The sequence below is a fragment of the Atractosteus spatula genome, chromosome 19, assembly GCF_055471065.1.
Source record: "Atractosteus spatula isolate fAtrSpa1 chromosome 19, fAtrSpa1.hap1, whole genome shotgun sequence".
NCBI lineage: Eukaryota > Metazoa > Chordata > Actinopteri > Semionotiformes > Lepisosteidae > Atractosteus > Atractosteus spatula.
In genome coordinates this window covers 17865981-17886188 of record NC_142724.1, presented here as the reverse complement: position 1 = coordinate 17886188, position 20208 = coordinate 17865981, and the positions used below count along the sequence as shown (strand labels likewise).

At 36.1% G+C, this 20208-nt stretch overlaps 1 protein-coding gene across 1 annotated transcript in view; it reads right to left on the bottom strand.

Moving 5' to 3' along the window:
- Nucleotides 1-20208, bottom strand: part of LOC148818160 (von Willebrand factor A domain-containing protein 7-like) — a 130567-nt gene that overhangs the window by 43760 nt on the left and 66599 nt on the right. Inside the window, exons 7-8 of the mRNA XM_088937429.1 lie at nt 7626-7738; nt 647-763 (exon numbers count right to left, since the gene is read on the bottom strand). Of these exons, the coding sequence (XP_088793555.1) occupies nt 647-763; nt 7626-7738 (230 nt within the window). The remainder of the gene's footprint in view (nt 1-646; nt 764-7625; nt 7739-20208) is intronic.

Genomic DNA, 20208 nt, shown 5'->3' with positions numbered 1-20208 from the left:
GTATGCTGAATAAAATGAATTTGATTCATGATCTGGCTTCATTTATCCTGAGAAGTTTTTATTTTTGTCTTAAACTATGGCTGGTTGTGTGTCTGACAACAGCATGATTATTGCCATCAACATTAAGTTGATAAACACTTAGAAATACCAATTATATGTTTTTTATGTCTCAACTCTCAGCTCCAACCCCTGTGACACACAAGAGAGAATGAGGAAATTTTGATAGACTCACGCCCACCTTCAAACTGTTTGTGTATTGACTCATCCCAGACAACACCGCCCAAAGATCACTGCTAATTGAAGGAGAGGTAAATCTTTCACTGAAAGCCTTCCATAACTGCAAGCAGTTAGGATTTTGCTGGCGTTGCTGTGTTGCCAGGGGGTGTGGTGGTAGTTTAAAGTTACAATAGTAATAATTATTATTTACAGCAATATTACCACTTTGATCTCATCAGATATTAGAAGCAAAGCAAAGAATCTAGTCAGTATTATTGGCAATATTGATCTACTTAACCTTACTCCTAATAACTGTGAACCTAGTTAGTTCAATCAAGGCATTAGCACCCATTGGACTATTGGCCTCACACATACATCTGCAAAGGATATCTGTTTTCCTTAATCAGGACACACATTTAGAACTACTGACCACAGATTTGGTGCTCTCAATCAGTGCAATGATGGTGCTCTTCAGGTAGGAGTCCTTAGCTGAGGCATCAGTGAACACGTAGATCTCTGAGGAAGGGGGGGCACTGGTGAGGGCCAGCTGAGAACCATACACAGGCAGAATAAAGAAAATTTTATGAACAGTATGAAGAATCACAGACTTCTTCAGAATCAACAGTAAAACATGAACCAAGGCAAGTAGAGGGAATTAATATAAGGAAATGCAAGTTTCACAATTTTACACAAAGGGTTGTGGGAGTATGGAACAAGCTGCTCTGCCATGTTGTTGAAGCTCATACACTATCTTTTATCAAAAAATGAGCTCAGGTCTGTTGTTCTCTTTTTTAGATCCATTAGAATATCACTAAATAGTGGATCTCCGTTTTCTGTATATCCAGACAATGTTTTCGCTTGCTGTTGTTTCTGGAAAATGATATTAATCTCCATATGCTTATGATGTTTGAATGATTGTCTACATTTCCCCAGTAAATCATATAGAGTGTAATTATGGCCCAACCCATGTGTCTGAACAAAGTGCAATAATAATAATAATAATAAACTTTATTTTATATAGCGCCTTTAAAGGTGGCTTCTCAAAGCGCTTTACAGGATGACAATAACAATAAATAAGAAGACTACAACAATAAATACGAAGTTTTCACAAGATAGGACACAATTATAATTACAACAATACAACAATAACAATAGAGGAGACCGTGGAAGGTGGTATTAAGAAGAGCAGAGGGGTGAAGAATGGAACCAGTTAAGTAAAGGCTTTTCTGAAGAAGAAGGTTTTGAGTCTGGATTTGAAGGAGTTTAGAGAAGATGACTCTCTAATATCCTTGGGCAAAGAGTTCCAGAGCTTGGGGGCATAGCAGGAGAAGGCCCTGTCACCCATACAATGTAGACGGGCTTGGGGGACAGTAAGGAGGGCAGAATTTGAAGAGCGGAGGTTGCGAGGTGGGGAGTAGGGCGATAAAAGTTCAGACAGGTATTGAGGTGCCAAGCCATGTAAAGCCTTATAGGTGAGCATGAGGATTTTAAAGTCTACGCAGAATTTGACCGGAAGCCAGTGCAAGGACTCCAGGATAGGAGTAATGTGAACACTTGCACTAGACCTGGTCAGGATTCTGGCTGCTGAATTTTGGACATACTGCAGCTTGTTCAGAGTAGATTTAGATACCCCAGGGAGTAGAGCATTGCAGTAGTCAATTCAAGAGAATACAAATATGTTGATCAGCTTTTCAGCCACAGTTAATGATAGCATAGGGCGTAGTCTTGCGATATTTCTAAGGTGAAAAAAAGATGTTTTGACAGTATGCTGTACATGTGGGTCGAATGTTAAGCCAGAATCGAATATAACCCCAAGGTTTTTCAATTTTGATTGAAGCTCATTATCGGTCTGGTGCTGTTAGATAGACCTGACTTGAGTAACATGCCTTTCTGACCACCCACTCGTCTTTTATTATCCCTGGGTGCTGGCTTACACCCCACAGAAAAGTCACCATTTTCACTGGATTGTGAATGTGGTTTACACATTCCACACATTGCTAATTCCTAGAGGGGGTAGAAGTGCACATCAGTGAAAGCATAATTATATTATGTGCCCTACTTTTCTATATGACATCTGTATCTGTAACTTATCCAAACATATATTTGAAATTCAGCCTTACTGTGACTGGGTCCTTGAACCACTCAATGTCACACTTTTGACCTATCATAAACACTCATTCTTTCACCAGGAGGGAAGTGATATCTGATTGGCAGATAGCTACTATCTTCCCTCAGTGAACGTGGGTTTCTGGAATAATGAAATGCAGGTACATACACAGGTGATTCAACTGAGTCAATCTCAGGATTTAAATCCAAACTGAAAACCTATTAGTTAAACCAGCCTACTCACACCTTACATCATAGCTTGTTGTAATTATGGCTGCTGGTGCTGCTGTACATAACATTGTGTGTCTTAGTGTTGGCCTTCCAGGTACAGATGCAGCCATTCAAAATGCACGGTACAAACCCGTACCGCATGCAACTACCCACAAGCCACCGCAGTCTACCGCGGTAAGTGATTGGCTGGCCAAAATAACCGACAGGGGCACTCGTGGTGCATTGGTCGGTAGTGAGAAGATTTAATCATTTAATCTCTTTACTGTGCACGTTTTAATCCGCTTAGTATTGAATATTTATATGGAATTTTACCACTAAAGGGAAATTTAAGTAGCTGAGCATAAAAAGAAGAGGAGCATAATGCATCTGAAGGTCATAAACGATATTAATTTAGGAACATAAACATTACTGTATGTAAACTGTACTGTATATGGCTGGTCTTTGTAGTTTAAAGAAAAAGTACACACCAGTCTTCCATTTCTCTCTAAACATTTTAAGCTTTAAAGTTTTATGAAACGGTCCCCAAATATGCGATTGCTGTATAGAATGAATTTTGATTTAAAAAAATTAACACAAAAATTAAGCTGTTTACATTCCTCCGCCTGAGAATATAGTCACTCGTTGCTACGCAACGCAGAAACACAGCCACAGGTAACTAGCAAAGAGAGGACATTAGCTAGCCAATATGATAAAGGAATAAATGATTTTTTTATTTCTTTTGCACATTTATTTGAACATTTCCATCGATTGTACAAGCACTTGGAAACTGTCCAATCCCTAGTTCGTCTGCATTTTCTTTTATGCTCCAGGCATTCTCCTGGTCTGGCGCCAGTCTGTGTCTTCTAGGATATAATGCCGGCGATTTGTGTTAAAATTGGGTTTCCAATAACGCCACAGCAAACTCTTGTTTTTATGTCCACTATAATGGACAATCTCCCTTGCTTTTAACCAAGCATTTCATAATTTCCTAAAATGAAAATGTGACAGAATTCTGGGGTGTCCCTATACCAGAGATTACGGTAGGCTACAGAATGGTGATTGGCTGACACCATCTGACACCCCTCTGATTGGAGAAAAAAAACTTGCTGATCTGTTCTACATAGCAGGAAGACAACAGCATATGCTGCTTCTATTCGAAACGCGTATTTAAAAAGTTTAATTAGGAAGTAAAAACCTTACTGCGTACACAGATTTCTAAACTGATCAGGAGGAAGAAAAATCACCTGTGTTTCGTGCATAAAAAGTGGTTATTAACTATCGAAACCTGTTTTATTTATTATATTTTTATTTAGATTAAGAGTTCCCTTCACCCCCATTTCCATTTAAATCGCAAACCCGTGTTTAATTAAATATTTTTATTGATTCACAATCTGGCAATGCAACGTAAATCGTTATCTTTGTCTCAATGGAATTGCTTTAACATGCTAATGCGTTGGTGTAACAGTCCAGGTGTGGCAAGCTTCTAATGTTTCCCGACTTCGGTGAAAGGAACCCGTCTTTCATTGGAAGACAATGAACACATTCTAACCGTACATGAGAATATAATGCTGGCGAGCGAGCACGGTGGGGTGCTGTACCAGCTGTCAAAAAAAAGTTTTTTTTTTTAAAAGTCAATTGTGTGTCCATAATATTGCTATTTTGATATTGCTAATTGCTATTGCTACTGAGTCTCTGTGTAATGTAAATACATTTTGTCTCCAAATCCACCACCACTTGTATGAATCATAGCCCTGCCAAATGATTCAAATTCAGCTGCAATGGTTGTGTGCAGGAATTATTCAGTATGGCATCTCCATGTTCAGGTAAACACTGCTCTGTGTGCAAATGAAAATGCATTTAAAAAAAGTTTTTTTTTTAAAAAGCCACCTTTAAAGGCGCTATATAAAATAAAGTTTATTATTATTATTAATATTGATGATATTCTTCCTCCCAGGACTTGTAAAATTGTTGTTGTTGTTATCCTGAGGTGTCTTTCGCTGGAAGACACGCCACCTTCTACTTACACAGGTAAAATACCTGTGAAACCGGTTTAATGCGTCACAGCCAGCACTCCCGCAGAGAGTGATGAAAACCGTACAGCGCCAGGCAAATGCACATTAATATGTTGGGCTTTTGGGCTCAGGTGGATTTGCGCCCTACAGTTCAACCTGCGGTACCCCTGTGTACTGTACATACAGTACGAACATGTGTTATTTTGAAATATAAAAAAAAATCAATATACTGTAGTGTCCATAATATTTGCTATTTTAGTTTTTCAAAGAAGTGTTTCTGTTAAAAGAAAACTCAGCAATTGCTGGATTTGAACACTCATCCTCATGTTTATACAATACTGTAAATCAGTCACTTAAGCCATGACTCCACCAAGGCAAGTCATATAACACACACTGAAACAGCAATACAGATATTACAGTAATATGGTCCTTATGCTCCTCTGCGTTTTATGCTTAGCTACTAAAATTTCCCTTTAGTGGTAAAATTCCATATAAATATTCAATACTAAACAGATTAAAATGTGCACAGTAAAGAGATTAATTGATTAAATCTTTTCACTAACAACCAATACACCACATTATCTTCCGTGTCGCATTAACATTGGAATGTTTTTTTACAAGTGTCAAAGAAGCGATACACAACCTGTCTCCTCTATAACTCTTCAGTTTACAGAGAAATTCCGCCAGAGCCTCACAACATTGTCCAATAATACTCTTCTTGTGTCTAATTTTTAGTTAAGCAGGATTTGAGCTACAGACCATAACAGACCAAGAAACAGAATCCACCTGCGATTCGGGTGTTAACAAAACGTGTTTACAAAGAAAGTGAAATACAGTAAAACTACCAGCTATATAGATACATAGATTTAGATATTTAGATCCTTAAATTAATATAATTATTAATTTATTTAGATACATGATTACATATTATATTCTCGATCATAAAACAGATAATTCCGGTCCTGGAATCTGACTGGCTGACACCCTTCTGAAGCGGTACCATAATCTCTGGTATACGGACACCCCGGAAATTTGACTTTTTACTGTGTGATAGATTTTAAAGACTACTTCTTAGCGTAGATAAGAAAGCGTAGATAAAAAAGCTTGGATTCTCATGTATCTGATACAAGTATCTTTTAATACAGTCTTTGTTGTGCTCTTAAGCATCCTTGTGATATTTTGAGCTCTGGTTGAATGATAAGTGTCACAGTTTAAATAATTTTCCTTGTTAGAAATTATGAAACGCTCTGTTAAAAGCAAGGGAGTTTTTATGTCTGTTATACTAAAAGAAAATGCCCGACGAACTAGGGATTGGACAGTTTTTCAGTGCTTGTACAATCGATGGAAATGTTCAAATAATTGTGCTAAAGAAATAAAAAAAGTAATTTATTCCTTTATCATATTGGCTAGCTAATGTCCCGTCCTTGTTAGTGAGATCAACGAAATGCTGTGGTGTTAGTTTTTGTCGATGAAAAAATAAAGTCTTTTCATTTAAAATGATGGTTACAAATAATGTGGACCAGCGTAATACTTTGAGTTTACAGCTTGTGCAAGGTCATTCATTATTAATACTATTAGTAATATCTTCAGTAAAGGCTTTGATGCATAAAATATTTCTGGATAATTAAAATATTTATGATAAAGGTAGGTTGTGTACTTTTGCCCAACTGAGCAATCTTGCTTTCATAAAATATACCAACTTTTTAATGACTGATGATTAACATGCTGTAATACACAGTTTAAATTTAAAAGCTGAAATACTGTACATGAGAGGTTAAGCTTTATTGGCTCTTCCTGGCGGTTTTACAAGGTGATTCCGGATACTTTCCGATATGACGCCATATGACGCGTTACACTGCGTCATACTGCGTTACGATGCGACACGCCCACCACATTGTACCTTGGTGTACCTCACTCGTTTTGAATGGCTGCATCTGTAGATACATCTGTTCTGACCAAACTATCCTATTCTCCTCCCCACATGTCTGGATGGTGCCCGAGCTGGGCACCATCTGAGTTGGATACTGCATGCTATGGATCCAAGAGGGACATCGCAAATACAGTTATGATTTAGGAGGATTTGCTGGTCTACAGAGAACTGCATGGAGTACTGGCACACAGAAGGACATGATGGAAGACAACACTCCACATTTAGTACTTTTTTAGAATTGTATAATCTTAGCATGCCCAGAGGGGTTGGGCAGCCCGTTGACATTGGACCCCTAGAGGTTTTTTGTCTCCTTACAGAGGAGTTTTTGGGTTCTCTCCTCTGTTGTCTCCTGGCTTTTTCTCTTCCTGTATTATAATGTCATGTACTGTCACACAGCTTTGTTAAGTGCCTTGGGGCAACCTTGTTGTGAAAGACACTATATAAATATAAATTGAATTGAATTGATTCAAAATGTCAATGTAAAAGCAATTAATAACATATGCTGTTATTTACTACATGTAGTTATTTTCTGCTGCACTTCTGAGCTTACCCCTTGATGAACTACACTTTAAATTCAATTACACACAAGTCTCTTCATACTGTCCTGAAGATCTGGAGTTGATGCGTTACCAAAATGCCACATGTGACACGTGTATAGGAGTCTTGGTAATCCTTGAACAGTGAAGGTGGAATTAGTTAAAATGCAGTTGTAAAGACTTTGAAGGAAGGATAGGAAGGAAGGATATAACAGAGGTTCACAATTGTTCATTTTATTATTTAATGAAATATTAGTAAAACAGGATAAAAATAACATTGAAAGCACAAGTCTGCTTTCAACTGCTGGTATATGCTCCATGCATGGCTAAAGTTGTTTAAATGTGATACTTTGTTGCTCATGTAATGCTTGGTTATTCTTTTTTATTTTGTCTCTTATTGTCACAGTTCCATAGGTTAGAATCCTATGGTTTAGTATCTTACGTGTTCTGTTCCTTACTAATTTATAATGTCTTTGTTTAGAGTTATGCTTTGTTGTTTCACATTGTGTTATGCCATTGGTTACTATGCCATACCTTCATGGGCTTTTTGACTGGGAGAGAACATGTTGTATTCTGCTTTTTGCTGAGTCTGTGAGAACTCCAATATATAGTCACCTGAAGGGCAGACAGACACATCTCTGGCTCATCACCTCCTCCCCTGGCACTAAGAGCATTTATCTTCTTTTTAAAAACTTCTGGGTCCTTCGTTCTTGTCACTGGTCCATAACCTACACAACACAGAATTAATATCAGTCAAACATTATTTTCTAACAATTTAAAAAAGTCTACAGATCTACAGAAATAATTAATTGGTCATTTAAAAATGTTCTAATCTTCTAAGCATTCAGGGTAGTCTCAACCAGTTTTAAATCTAGCCAAGCTAAAGCCAAAATGCAAACATACCTATGCATTAATAAAGTAATACATTATGTCTAAATTTTAGCCATGTACAGCTGAATACTACAGAGGAAATTTACTTCAGCACATTTAGTGTCAGTCACAGAAATTTGCAGGTACAAGGACTGCAGGGCATAATCTGGAAATGAATGGGTGAATGGCAGGGTCCATACAATGCAGTGAGGAACAGTTATGTCTAAGTGAAAATGAAAGTTGGAAAGTCATTACAGTACTACATATATGGTAAAAAACTTCTAAAGTAATACAGCCATAAAGCCTCACTATAATAAATTGGATGTATTAGTACTTACTACATCACAATCTACTATACTGTATGTCTACAAAGGAGCCTAAATTTAACTTAAACGTCTTGAATTCTGACACAAAATACCTGTACACCTGTACACTTGTAAGAACAACATCATAAGGTCACATTTGGCTCTTTAGTTTAAGTTTCTGTCTCAAGTGTCAGGTGTAGCTGGATTGTGTCATAAGAAGTACAGCACACTGTTGCAAAGGATGTCTTGGCAGTTACCAATTTTAGCAGGCTTTCCAAAACTGCTCTTTTGTATTAATTAAAAACATTAACATATCATGACCATGTCTTTCTGTTGCTTGTGCGTTTTCAAGTAAATGTTCAGTCATTGACTGTCCATTATGGTCAAAGATGATTGCACCCAATAGTCACTACGAAATCCAAACACTCTTGAGAATTACCAGGTGGTGTACTGCACTATTCAATCATGGTGATTTACAACTAAAGGGTTGGTGGTGGAGGATAAAAATAAGAGGAGCATAACGGCTCTGAATGTCAAGGCTGGTAGTGGTAGTTTAAATAAATGGACAACAGTATTCCACTTTCTTCATAAACATTTTATGCATCAGTCCTTCACCTACTGTGGTTATTTTAGAAAAGTTTTGACGTGCTCGTTTTGATTATATTAAGTTTATATACTGAAGAAAGATACAAGATGTGAAGAAGGGGTTAACTGATTCCTTTCTGCATGAGGACTGGACTTCTAAGTAACAGGCTAGAGTTATGGCAGGGAAGGGGGATAACTGATAAGGATTCCAGATGCCAGCAAGGAAACCCCCAGGGAGGGTAACCTAAAACCCTGACCATTTGGCCAAAAGTCTGTGAACTGTCCAAATACCATGACCTCTCCCCCATTACTATAATAATGAGCTACGTCAGAAGCGGCTGGAAAGGGCTATACAAACTGAAAGTTTTGTACTGGCACTTTGAACAATACTTTGGTTTTGTTGTTCCTTGCAGGAACAAGACTTCGGTTTTATTGTTCCTTGCATGCAATAAAAGTAATCTGTTTAACTTCATCTCGGGATCCAGGACTTATTTTTCTGTTACAACAATACTTAATAAAAAGTTAAAATGTATTAAGTTTTCAATGAATACTTGTGTTTGTTATCGTGGTAAAAAACATGAACATTTTACAATCTGCTCGCGTATCTAAAGAGATTAATAATGATATTAATTTAAGGATCTAAATATATAGCTTTAAGAACTGTATTACCGTAGTCCACTTTCTTTGTTAACATCTGCAGCAATTTGACTCATTCACTCATGATTACTTGGAAACATTTTGCCTGTCCTTTACAACTACAGCTTAAGCTGTCAGGTGGCACAATGCCTTCAGTGCATCATTGGCATTTTGGAAGCCAAGGTTCTGTTACTGCTCACGACACAAGTCTTCCTTTAACAAATAAATATTTTTTAAAACTCAAATAGCAAATATTACGGACACTATATTGATTTAGTTCAGGTGGGTAGCTGTGTCAGCATGCATAGACTTCAAAGAAACATGTAATAGGTTTATTCCATGCTGAAAAGAGAAGAAAGACAACACAACGTTTCGGGTGTGGAGCCTTCTTTGGGTGTGGAAGGTGTCGTTCTTCACCTTCTTCAGGTCTCCACACCTGAAGAAGGCTCCATAGCCGAAATTTTCTTTCTTCTATTTTCAGCATGGAATAAACCTATTACTTGTTACTGTATTGATTTGTTTGGTATTTCTAAATATCACAATGTGTTCAAAGTTAAATTAGATCAACATGAGTGGGTTAGGGTTAATTTGTGAAACTCCCTGTTGTCACAAAACCCCGTTGTGTATGTAGAGTAGAACATGCTTGTGGGATGGGAATGGTTCTCATAGCAAGGTACTGAGATGTTAAAAGTGTCTGGCAGAGTTCATCTTAAATTACTCAGAGCCTATGAAAAGCATCAGCAACCTGTGTCGGTGTCAGTGGTTTTATAATAAATAACATAATACTATTTATTAACAATAATACTAATTAACCAAATAATATAACAAATTGAATTCCAAAAAAATTAACTACAGAACGTCTTCTTTTTCTGTTTCAGCTTAATGGGGCAAATATAAAGTCAAATCAAGCAGTATCTCGGAGTGTAACGTGCAAAACAAGTTGTATAACAAAACCATAAAAGAAGCAGACCTTAAATTTAGATTGGGTATCTCCGTAGGTGTTGGAACAGTTCAACGAAATAAAACTTCAATACAGTGAGGTAGACAGATTTTACATTCTTCAAGTATAATTAGTTCTTTAAGGTTTGTCAAAATCAGATTCTTTGCAATCAGTACACGACTTCTCAAAAGATAATGTACCTGTTTCTCTCATCCAAACAAAGGTCTGATTTTTTTTTTAAATTTCAAAACCTTGGATGGTATGCCCTAGGGATTTATTCGTAGTATAATACAAACAAAAGAGCTGCTGGGTGACATGCACATATGAAGTAGAGTTAACAGCTTCTGTTTTAAAAGGTTTTGGATTTATGTTAAGATCTGTATCTGTTGTAACTGGAAATACAATGACGTAATTTAGGTTCTACTGTTTAAAGTTTAAGCTTTTAAAGGCATGCAATGTCTAAGTTAGGCAGGAACATGCCATTGTTTCTTATTTTTGATTTTCTTAAAATGTTTAAAAAATCAGCTTCCCACTTTCACCTTACCGTAACTATAGCGGGAATGGAGCATATTTGGGGGCTTTTTCAGGATCTTTGATTTGTTTTGCGGAGTCAGTATATTTCCTTTGATTCAAACTGGTTGAATGTGAACCAATGCTGCTGGTTTTAGCAGTCTTTGTACTACAGGTATTGCGGTACTGTAGTTTGTATTATGGGTAATTGTGGTGTCCATCATGGCTTTGAGTTTAGTGTATTTTATTCTGTGCTGGACTTTGGAACTGTCTGAGAAATGTTGCAAAGCAGACAGTGAGTTTAAGTTTTGGTTTACTGGGGACATATCACATGTTAAACTGAGGAAGGCATTCAACCTTCACCCCCACAGACAAAGGGGATAAAGGCAATAAAAATCCATTCAAAAGGATGGAGTGCATTAACACAAACTCTAACAGAGCCGCTTGTGAGAGCGAGGTAAATGTCTGCTCAGTTACACAAGATCCAAAGTACAGTCAGATAGATTTTAAATTCTTTAGATCCACAGATATACTGAAACAGTAGTGCACACGGCAGAGTAATCATATACTGTGTAAATTTACTGTATGTACAGTTAGATACCATATTGTCTCCAGACAAAGTATATGTGACATATTTTATTCAATTTATTAATCCAATCTAATTTTACACATCCGGCTATGTAAAAATATAGCCAAAAGGATTGCTGTAAAGGTGTGGTGGCTCTGTGTCTAAGGATCTACGCTTGTGGCTGGAAGGTTGCTGGTTTAAATCTTGCAACTCGCGGAGGAGTCCTACTCTGTTGAGCCCCTCGGCAAGGAACTTCACCCCAACTGCTCCAGGGATGCTGTATAAATGGCTGACCCTGCACTCTGACCCAAAGCTTCTCTCCCTGTCTATGTGTCTCATGGAGAGCAAGTTGAGGTATGTGAAAAGACAAATTCCTAATACAAAAAAAACGTATATGGCCAATAAAGTGAACTTAACTTAAATTCCAAGCTGACAAGACTTAATGTGTCTTCTCTGTAACTTCTCAGTTTACAGGTCCTCCATGGTCATTCATTATTGATATTATTAATAATACACTCCGTATTAGAACATTTTTACAAAATATAAAAAGAGGCAATACAAGATGTTTCTCATCTAGAAATCTTCAGTTTACAGAATAATTCCCGCAGAGCCACACAACATTGTCACAACATAGTAAACAACAATGTGTGGGTCACGTTGTAACACATCTGTCTTCACTGTCATGATATGGGTTTCAACAGTTGTTGGTAATTGCAAAAAATTACTTCCATAATCACAAAGCCATCACTTATAATAATTCATCCAGATACACACACTCATACCAGAGCGAACAACATGTATATGTACAGCTACATGAATAATAATGGACTATGTTTGTGTATTCGGCTATGTAAGAAACAAACCAAAAGTAATTTTCTGATCAGGCTTTGAACTGCCTACGTTACATTGTGCTACATTACAGTCTATTACCCACTTTTATATAATGACAATAAAACTTTTGTTTTGTTTTGTTTTATGTTTTAGCTGTTTGGTTACAGGATTCCATATTAATATTACTATCAAGTGATATTAAACCACGACCCACTGTAAGTTACCAAATTAAAGACATTGATGAATAAAATATTTATGAATAATTAAAATATTTATGAAGGTGGAAGTACTTTTGTCCAACTAAGCAATCTTCCTTTTATAAAATATATAATAATCAGTTTAATGTTCAACGTGCTATAATTCACAGTCAAAATTGTTAAAAGTCTATACAGTATACTTAAATTCTGTAATTGGAAAAAGATTCTCCCTCAGCAGTGACTGGGATTCGAAACCACAGCTCAAACACTGCACATGAGAAGTTAAGCTTTCTTAGTGCCACCTGGCTGTTTTACAAGGTACTTCCAGATACTATTATCCTATTTAAAAAGCATGCGGTACAGATGCAGCCATTCAAAATGCACGGTACAAACCTGTACCGCATGCCACTACCCACAAGCCACTGCGGCGTACCACGGTATGTGATTGGCCAAAATGACTGAAAAGGGCACATGTGGTGCATTGGTCGGTAGTGAAAAGATTTAATCATTTAATCTCTTTACTGAGCACATTTTAATCTGCTTAGTATTGAATATTTATATGGAATTTTACAACTAAAGGGAAGTTTTAGTAGCTGAGCATAAAAAGAAGAGGAGCATTATGCGTCTGATGATCATAAACGATATTAATTTAGGAACATAAACATATCATGTAAACTGTATATGGCTGGTATTGGTAGTTTAAAGAAAAAATACACAACAGCATTTCTCTTTCTCCCTAAACATTTTAAGTATCAAAGTCTTACAGGTGGTTATTTCGGAAATGTTTTTACGTGCTCCTTCTGACCATATTAAGTTTATATACTTTGTGAAAGGTGATAATGTATTAACCTTTTCTGCGAATATGCTCGTTATCGGAGTAAACAAAAGTATACTTTTAGAATTTGATTAATAGGGAATATAATATGGAATCACATATCTAAAGAAATTAAAAATGATATAATTATATTCATATACTGTAGCACAAACAGTAGTATAAGACTTTCTATTGATATGTGTACGTCTGTTTCACTTAGAATCTCAAAGATTCTAAGATGATCACAAGGAAGTGTATTGCATGTCTAATGGTCTAACCCCATTACCTCAATTTTGATTCAAATTGCAAATACGTGTTTAATTAAATGCCTTTATTGATTTACAATCTGACAATGCAACGTAAATTGTTATCGTTGTCTTCTAAGTATCTTAATTAACTTTAAGCATAGCTTTCTCACCATTTACATTTATTTTTCATACCATTGTTAAACAAAGCAGGAGCGTATTGTATTTCCTCATGGGACCAAACGTGGAAAGATTAGATTGTAATAGTTTTTTATTTTTTAAATACATTTTAGAAAATTGTAATCTATATTAAAAAGTTGTATTTATTAATACCACTTGATAGTTATATTAATAGAGATAAGAATTCAATTTGATACTGTTTAGACTTTTAATCAGTTTAAACTGTATTACAGCATGAAGAAAGATACAAGATGTGAAGAGGGGTTAACTGACTTCTTTCTAAGCAACAAGCTATAGAGTTTATGGCAGGAAAGGGAGAACTGATAAGGATTCCAGATGCCAGAGGGAAGGTAATCTAAAACCCTGACCATTTGGCCAAAAGGCTGTAAACTGTCCAAACACTGTGACCACTCCCCATTACCATAGAACAGAGCGACGTCAGAAGCGGCAGAAAAACCCTATATAAACTGAAAGTTTTTACCGGTACTTTGAACAATACTTCGGTTTTGTTGTTTCTTGCAGGAAACAAGACTTTGGTTTTATTGTCCCTTGCATGCAATAAACTCATCTGTTTAACTTCATCTCGGGATCCAGAACCTTATTCTTTCTGTTACAACAGCATCTTACACATTAAACATGAAAAAGTCAGTATATTTTATAAAAGCACGATTGGTCAGTTGGACAGTATAAAGCAAGTATGTTTTTTAATATTTGTAATCACTATTCTTGCAAGTACAAACACAACATAAACTGGAATGCTAGAGAACCCTAAACCTACAATACACACTAGCCAAATATAGCTGTGTCAGTCTTCTGTGTAAAAAAATCACAGACATCATGATTTGAACATCATTGGGTGCTGTTTTTAAAGCGTACAGATGCAGCCATTCAAAGTTCGCGGCAAAAACCCATACCGTACACAACTACACACGAGTCACCACGCCATACCACAGTACATGATTGGCTGGCCAAAATGACCAACAGGGGCACTCATGGTGCATTGGTCGGTAGTGAAAAGATTTAATCATTTAATCTCTTTACTGTGCATGTTTTAATCTAATTAGTATTGAACAGTTGTTTTAACTGTTGGAATTTTAGAACTAAAGGGACATTTTAGTAGCTGAGCATAAAAAGAATAGGAGCATAACACATCTGAAGGTCATAAACGATATTAATTTAGGAACATAAACATATTATGTAAACTGTACATTGCTGGTATTGGTAGTTTAAAGAAAAAAATACACACCAGTATTCCATTTCTCCCTAAACATTTTAAGCATCAAAGTCTTACATGTGGTTATTTCAGAAACGTTTTTACTTGCTCCTTCTGACCATGTTACTGTATGTTTATATACAGTACTTTGTGAGAAAAGTGATAGTTTTAAGCTTTTCTGCAAATACGCTCGATATCGGAGTAAACAAAAGCATACGTTCAGAATTTGATTAATAGGGAATATAATATGGAATCACATATCTAAAGAAATTAATAACGATATAATTATATTCATGTACTGTAGCACAAACAGTAGTATAAGACTTTCTATTGATATGTGTATGGCTGTTTCAGTAATTGTTATGCGACTGTGTCAGTGGTGTGATAGCTTAAGTAACTGACTTATAATGCTGAGGTTGGGTGTTCAAATCTAGCATCACCATGAGTTTTCTTTTAACAAATAAACATTTCTTTGAAAAACTAAAATAGCAATATTATGGACACTCTATTGACTTTTTTATATTTCTAAATAGCACAACAAGTTCGAATCTAAGTCATTTATTATATATTAATAACAATGAATAGTTTCAAACTGCTACTGATATCATTATCATCAATATGTGAAAAAAGTGAATCCTGTTTTTTTATGGTCTGTAGCTCAAATCCTGCTTAACTGAAAATTAAACACTAGAAGAGTATTATTGGACAATGCTGTGAGGCTAAAGAAATCAATAACGATATTAATTCAAAGATCTAAATATATTTAACGCATACGCCTGACATTAGAGGGTGTGTCTGCTCACCTGTGCGGTGACGTCACCATCTTTTCCTCTGAATAGCTGGCAGGAATCTGTACTGTGTGGATCCCTTTAGATCTCCCTTCAGATTTAAAAGGTTATTAGTAATATCTTCAGTGTTGCATTAACATTGGAATGTTCTTCCAAGTTTAAAAAGTGGCGATACTCAACGTGTCTCCTTCATAAATTTTCAGTTTACAGACCATACAAGATAATTTTTTATGAATAATGTCTTCCATATCGCATTAAAATTGGAACGCTTTCAGAGGTGTAAATCCACCTATTTTCTAACCACTTTATCCAGGACAGGTAACACTTTCACAACTCACCCTTCCCCCTGCCTGTCTGACTTCCTTTTTAATCCTTCTGTGCCCAAATCGCAGCGTATGAGAAAGAAACAAAGTGAAACTCAGAACGTACACACATGAAAATTCATATTCTTTACTCAACATCTTTTTCAAAACAGCACCCAATAATGTTCAAATCATGATGTCCGTGATTTTTTTACACAGAAGACTGACACAGCTACTGTATATTTGGCTAGTGTGTTTACCTGTTTAGGGTTCTGTAGCATTACAGTTAATGTTGTGTTTGTACTTGCAAGAATAGCGATTACAAAACATTAAAAAACATACTTGCTTTATACTGTTCACCTGAGCAATCTTGCTTTTATAAAATATACCGACTTTTTCATGTTTGATGTGTAAGATGCTGTAATACAGTTTAATCTGATTAAAAGTCTAAACAGTATCAACCTGAATTCTTATCTCTATTAATACAGATGCAGCCATTCAAAATGCACGGGCGATACCGCATTATTTTCCGGTACGCTGTACGCAGTCTACCGCAAGTTACCGGTAAATACCGCTAGCAAAATAATAGTATCCGGAATTTCCGCAAGGTGGAGCTAATAAAGCTCAACCTCTCATGTTTGAGCTGTAGCCATCAAAGTCTTTAACGAAGATATTACTAATAGTATTAATAATAAATGACCTTGGACAAGCTGTAAAGTATTGCCCTGGTCCACATTCTTTTTTTCATTGACCGTCTTTGTAAAAGTAACACCACAGCATTTCGCAATCACGCATTTTTTTCCAATCATGCAAAGTACAGTAATTTTTGAGAATCGATTCACCATGCCTTACACATGCTCATAAAAGAGATTGATTTAGGAACATAAACATATTACCGTATGCAAACTGTACTGTATACAGTATGTATATGTATATTTAATGTCTTAACTGTGCCCGTTTAAGTATTGAATATTTATATGGAATTTTACCACTGAAGGGAAATGTTAGTGCCTGAGCATAAAAAGAATAGGAGCATACTGCAACGCGTGTGAAGGCCATAAACGATATTAATTTTGGAACATAAACATACAGTATATGGCTGGTCTCGGTACTTTAAAGAAAACATACACGAAACATGGTTTCATTATGACCAGAATCGGTCTTGAGATATTTTTAACTTGATTTACAGTATTTGAGAGGTATGTCTTGACACAGATACTACGTAAGTACTGCTCACATACTGTATATGTTTCTAGGTTTATATTATGCATTTCATACGGTCAAATTACTTTTGAGCAACTGATAAGAAGCGCGAAACGGTATGCCCAGGGCATTTTAGTTTCGTTTTGTGCGGGGACTGCTTTAACTATATCGCCGTGGATTGATTAGAGATATCAAGTACATACAAGTCATTTTTTAAATGTTGTAGTTTGTCTTGTAAAAATGTTACGAGAACATCATCTGTCAACAATTACACAGGTTCTGTTTCCATATTGCGGATTTTGGTGACGTAATATTATTTTCTAATTTAACGTTGTGAATATATGATTTGGGCAAACAGAGCCGCAAAGAAGTACATTATGGGTTGTTGTTTTTTTTTTGCAGTTTTATCTAGAACAAGCGATGCTTAAACCTTTGTCTGATTCTTGTGAAACTATCCACACGACAGTTACCCACAGTAGGAGTTGACTTCAGTGATGTCACTGATGGGATGTTTCTAAAAATCCATCCTCTGTAAAACGTCTTCTCTAGTTGTCCTGCATATGTATTCGCTAATGAAGCTGTGTGTTCTGAGCCTGGATCTCTACATTTCTGTATGAACCAGCTTAGAGGGCTAAAGACAGCTTGTGTTTAAATTGAGTGTAAGGTAATTTATGCTTCTAAAGTCATGGTCAGCATTTATTATTGTACTGTGCTGTAAACTTGTTCGGTGCCTAGTCACATTATTTTATAGCGTTTTTATAGTGTTATCAAATCTGGTGGCGCTGTGTGTTAGTTTCCTGACTCCCATGTCACATGGTCTGTGATTGAATCCCATGGAACTACTCTACAGTATGACTTTATTTTTTAACAAACATTTCTTTGAAAAAATGAAACGTTTCCCTTGGTCAGAGATTAAATAAAACCTCACTCGCACCAAACAAATGTATATTTCTAAATATCACATGATCGAATTTAAGTCTTTTTAATAACAATGAATAGTCACCTATGCGTTACAAAATAGACATTTATATTGATTTGAATCGCGTTTTGATTTAAATCGCAAACGCGTGTTTAAATATATGTCTTTAAAGGCGATATACTGTATAAAAGCGCTGATTCTTATGGATTGTGTTCCGCCGGGGATTCAAAAAATTTATTTTTTTTAATCGCGTATCTAAGGAAAATTGCAGTATAACTTTGTTCATGCACAAACAGTGGCATGTTACATTATAATTTGGGTGTCTCCTCTTGCCAGAAAGCTCTAAATTGCATTAAACTGCATTAAACTGCGACACTGATCATTAATCTCTAAATAAACTTTATTTTATATAGTGTTTTAGGCGAATAGGTTATTAGATTGCTCATAAACCTAATCGCTTTTTCTACATAAACACAGCGTGATTGCTCTCTGAAAATGCTTTTCCTTTATTTTTAGGCTCAGAATTCAACTATAGATTGTATTATTATAAACTTTCTTGGAAAAATGTATTTTATGTAAACCATGTTTGCTATTAATTCATTTAGGGCTAAAATACGTTCATTGTCTTCCAATCGAGTCGAGTTGACATTGGAAGCTTGCCACACCCGGACTGTTAAACCAACGCATTAGCACGTCAAAGCCCATTGAGGGTATTGAGCCAGTATTGGCTTTAGTATTAGCCATACAGAACATTAAAGTGCCCCTTTTCCATTCAGCGGGTGCCTGAGCCGCTGTGTCCTGTCTTCTGACAGTCGCCGTTGTGAATGTCTGTAGAGTGTATCTTAATTTTAGTACTATATTTTTGTATTATATTCCCTATTAATCAAACTCTAAGAGTATGTATCGGCTTGTCCCCTCCTCCCGCCCCTCTCTGTGTACAGTGGAGCCTCCTGTCCAGCCAGCACATGTCCACAGACATTCACAACAGCGACATATCATAAAACGTTTGCACTTATAGTTAAGTTATTAGTTGTTTTTCAGGAAGTTAAAAAAACACTTGAATTACTTATCCAGTCTCTTGAAATAAAGTTATTTTTCAAGCAATGCAACAAACGTCGGGCAATGTGTTTTTTTTAATCCAACATTGACAGCCACATCTTAAATCTTGTCAGTCAGGTCTTTTTTTCTCTATTTGAATTGTGGTTTACACATCGCACGACTTTAAAAGCTAGAAAGACAGGTTTCGATTCACATTAGCTGGCGAGCCTTGTTAACCAAAAAACTAATAATAATGTAACATGACACTGTTTGTTCATGAACAAAGTTATACTGAGATTTCCTGAGATACGCGATTAAAAAAAAATAAAAAAAATTTGAATCCCCGGCGGAACACATTCCATAAGAATCAGCGCTTTTACAGTATATATCGCCTTTAAAGGTGGCTTCTCAAAACGCTTTACAGGATAAAAACAACAAGAACAGCAACAACAACAATATTGTATTTCATTGCACTTTGAAAACCAAGTAATAACTTAACTATACGTGCAAACGTTTCATATGTTGCTGTTGTGAATGCCTGTGGAGTCTTATTTGCCTTGAGTCCTGGTTATCTCTCTCCCCCTCCTCCCTCTCTCCCTCAATTCAATTCAATTCAAGGTGTTTTATTTGCATGACAGATGGGTACAATCAGTGTTGGGTATGTATATTTTGATATTTACACCCGGCGCGGCACCGAGGGAGCGTCTGCATTTATAACTTAGTTTTTAAAATTAGTCAAGCAATATGAAGCATCTCCTTTTACTTTTAAGTCCCTTAAATACATTGAGCACAGCTTTCTCACCACTTAAGATTGCTTTTTGATACCATCCTTACACAAAGCAGAAACTTTCCGATGACTTACAGTACAAGTGGAAAGATTACAGATTTTAATCGTCTTTAATTTTGTTACGTTATACGTTTTAGGAACGTTTCATCTAAACAAACACCACAAAACGATTCTCGACACCTACAGTAGTTCACTGCTTTAAATACATCGAATTAAGAAAGTTATGTGTAGCACTTTAGATCTTTTTTTCTGAACCAGGGAAAATCT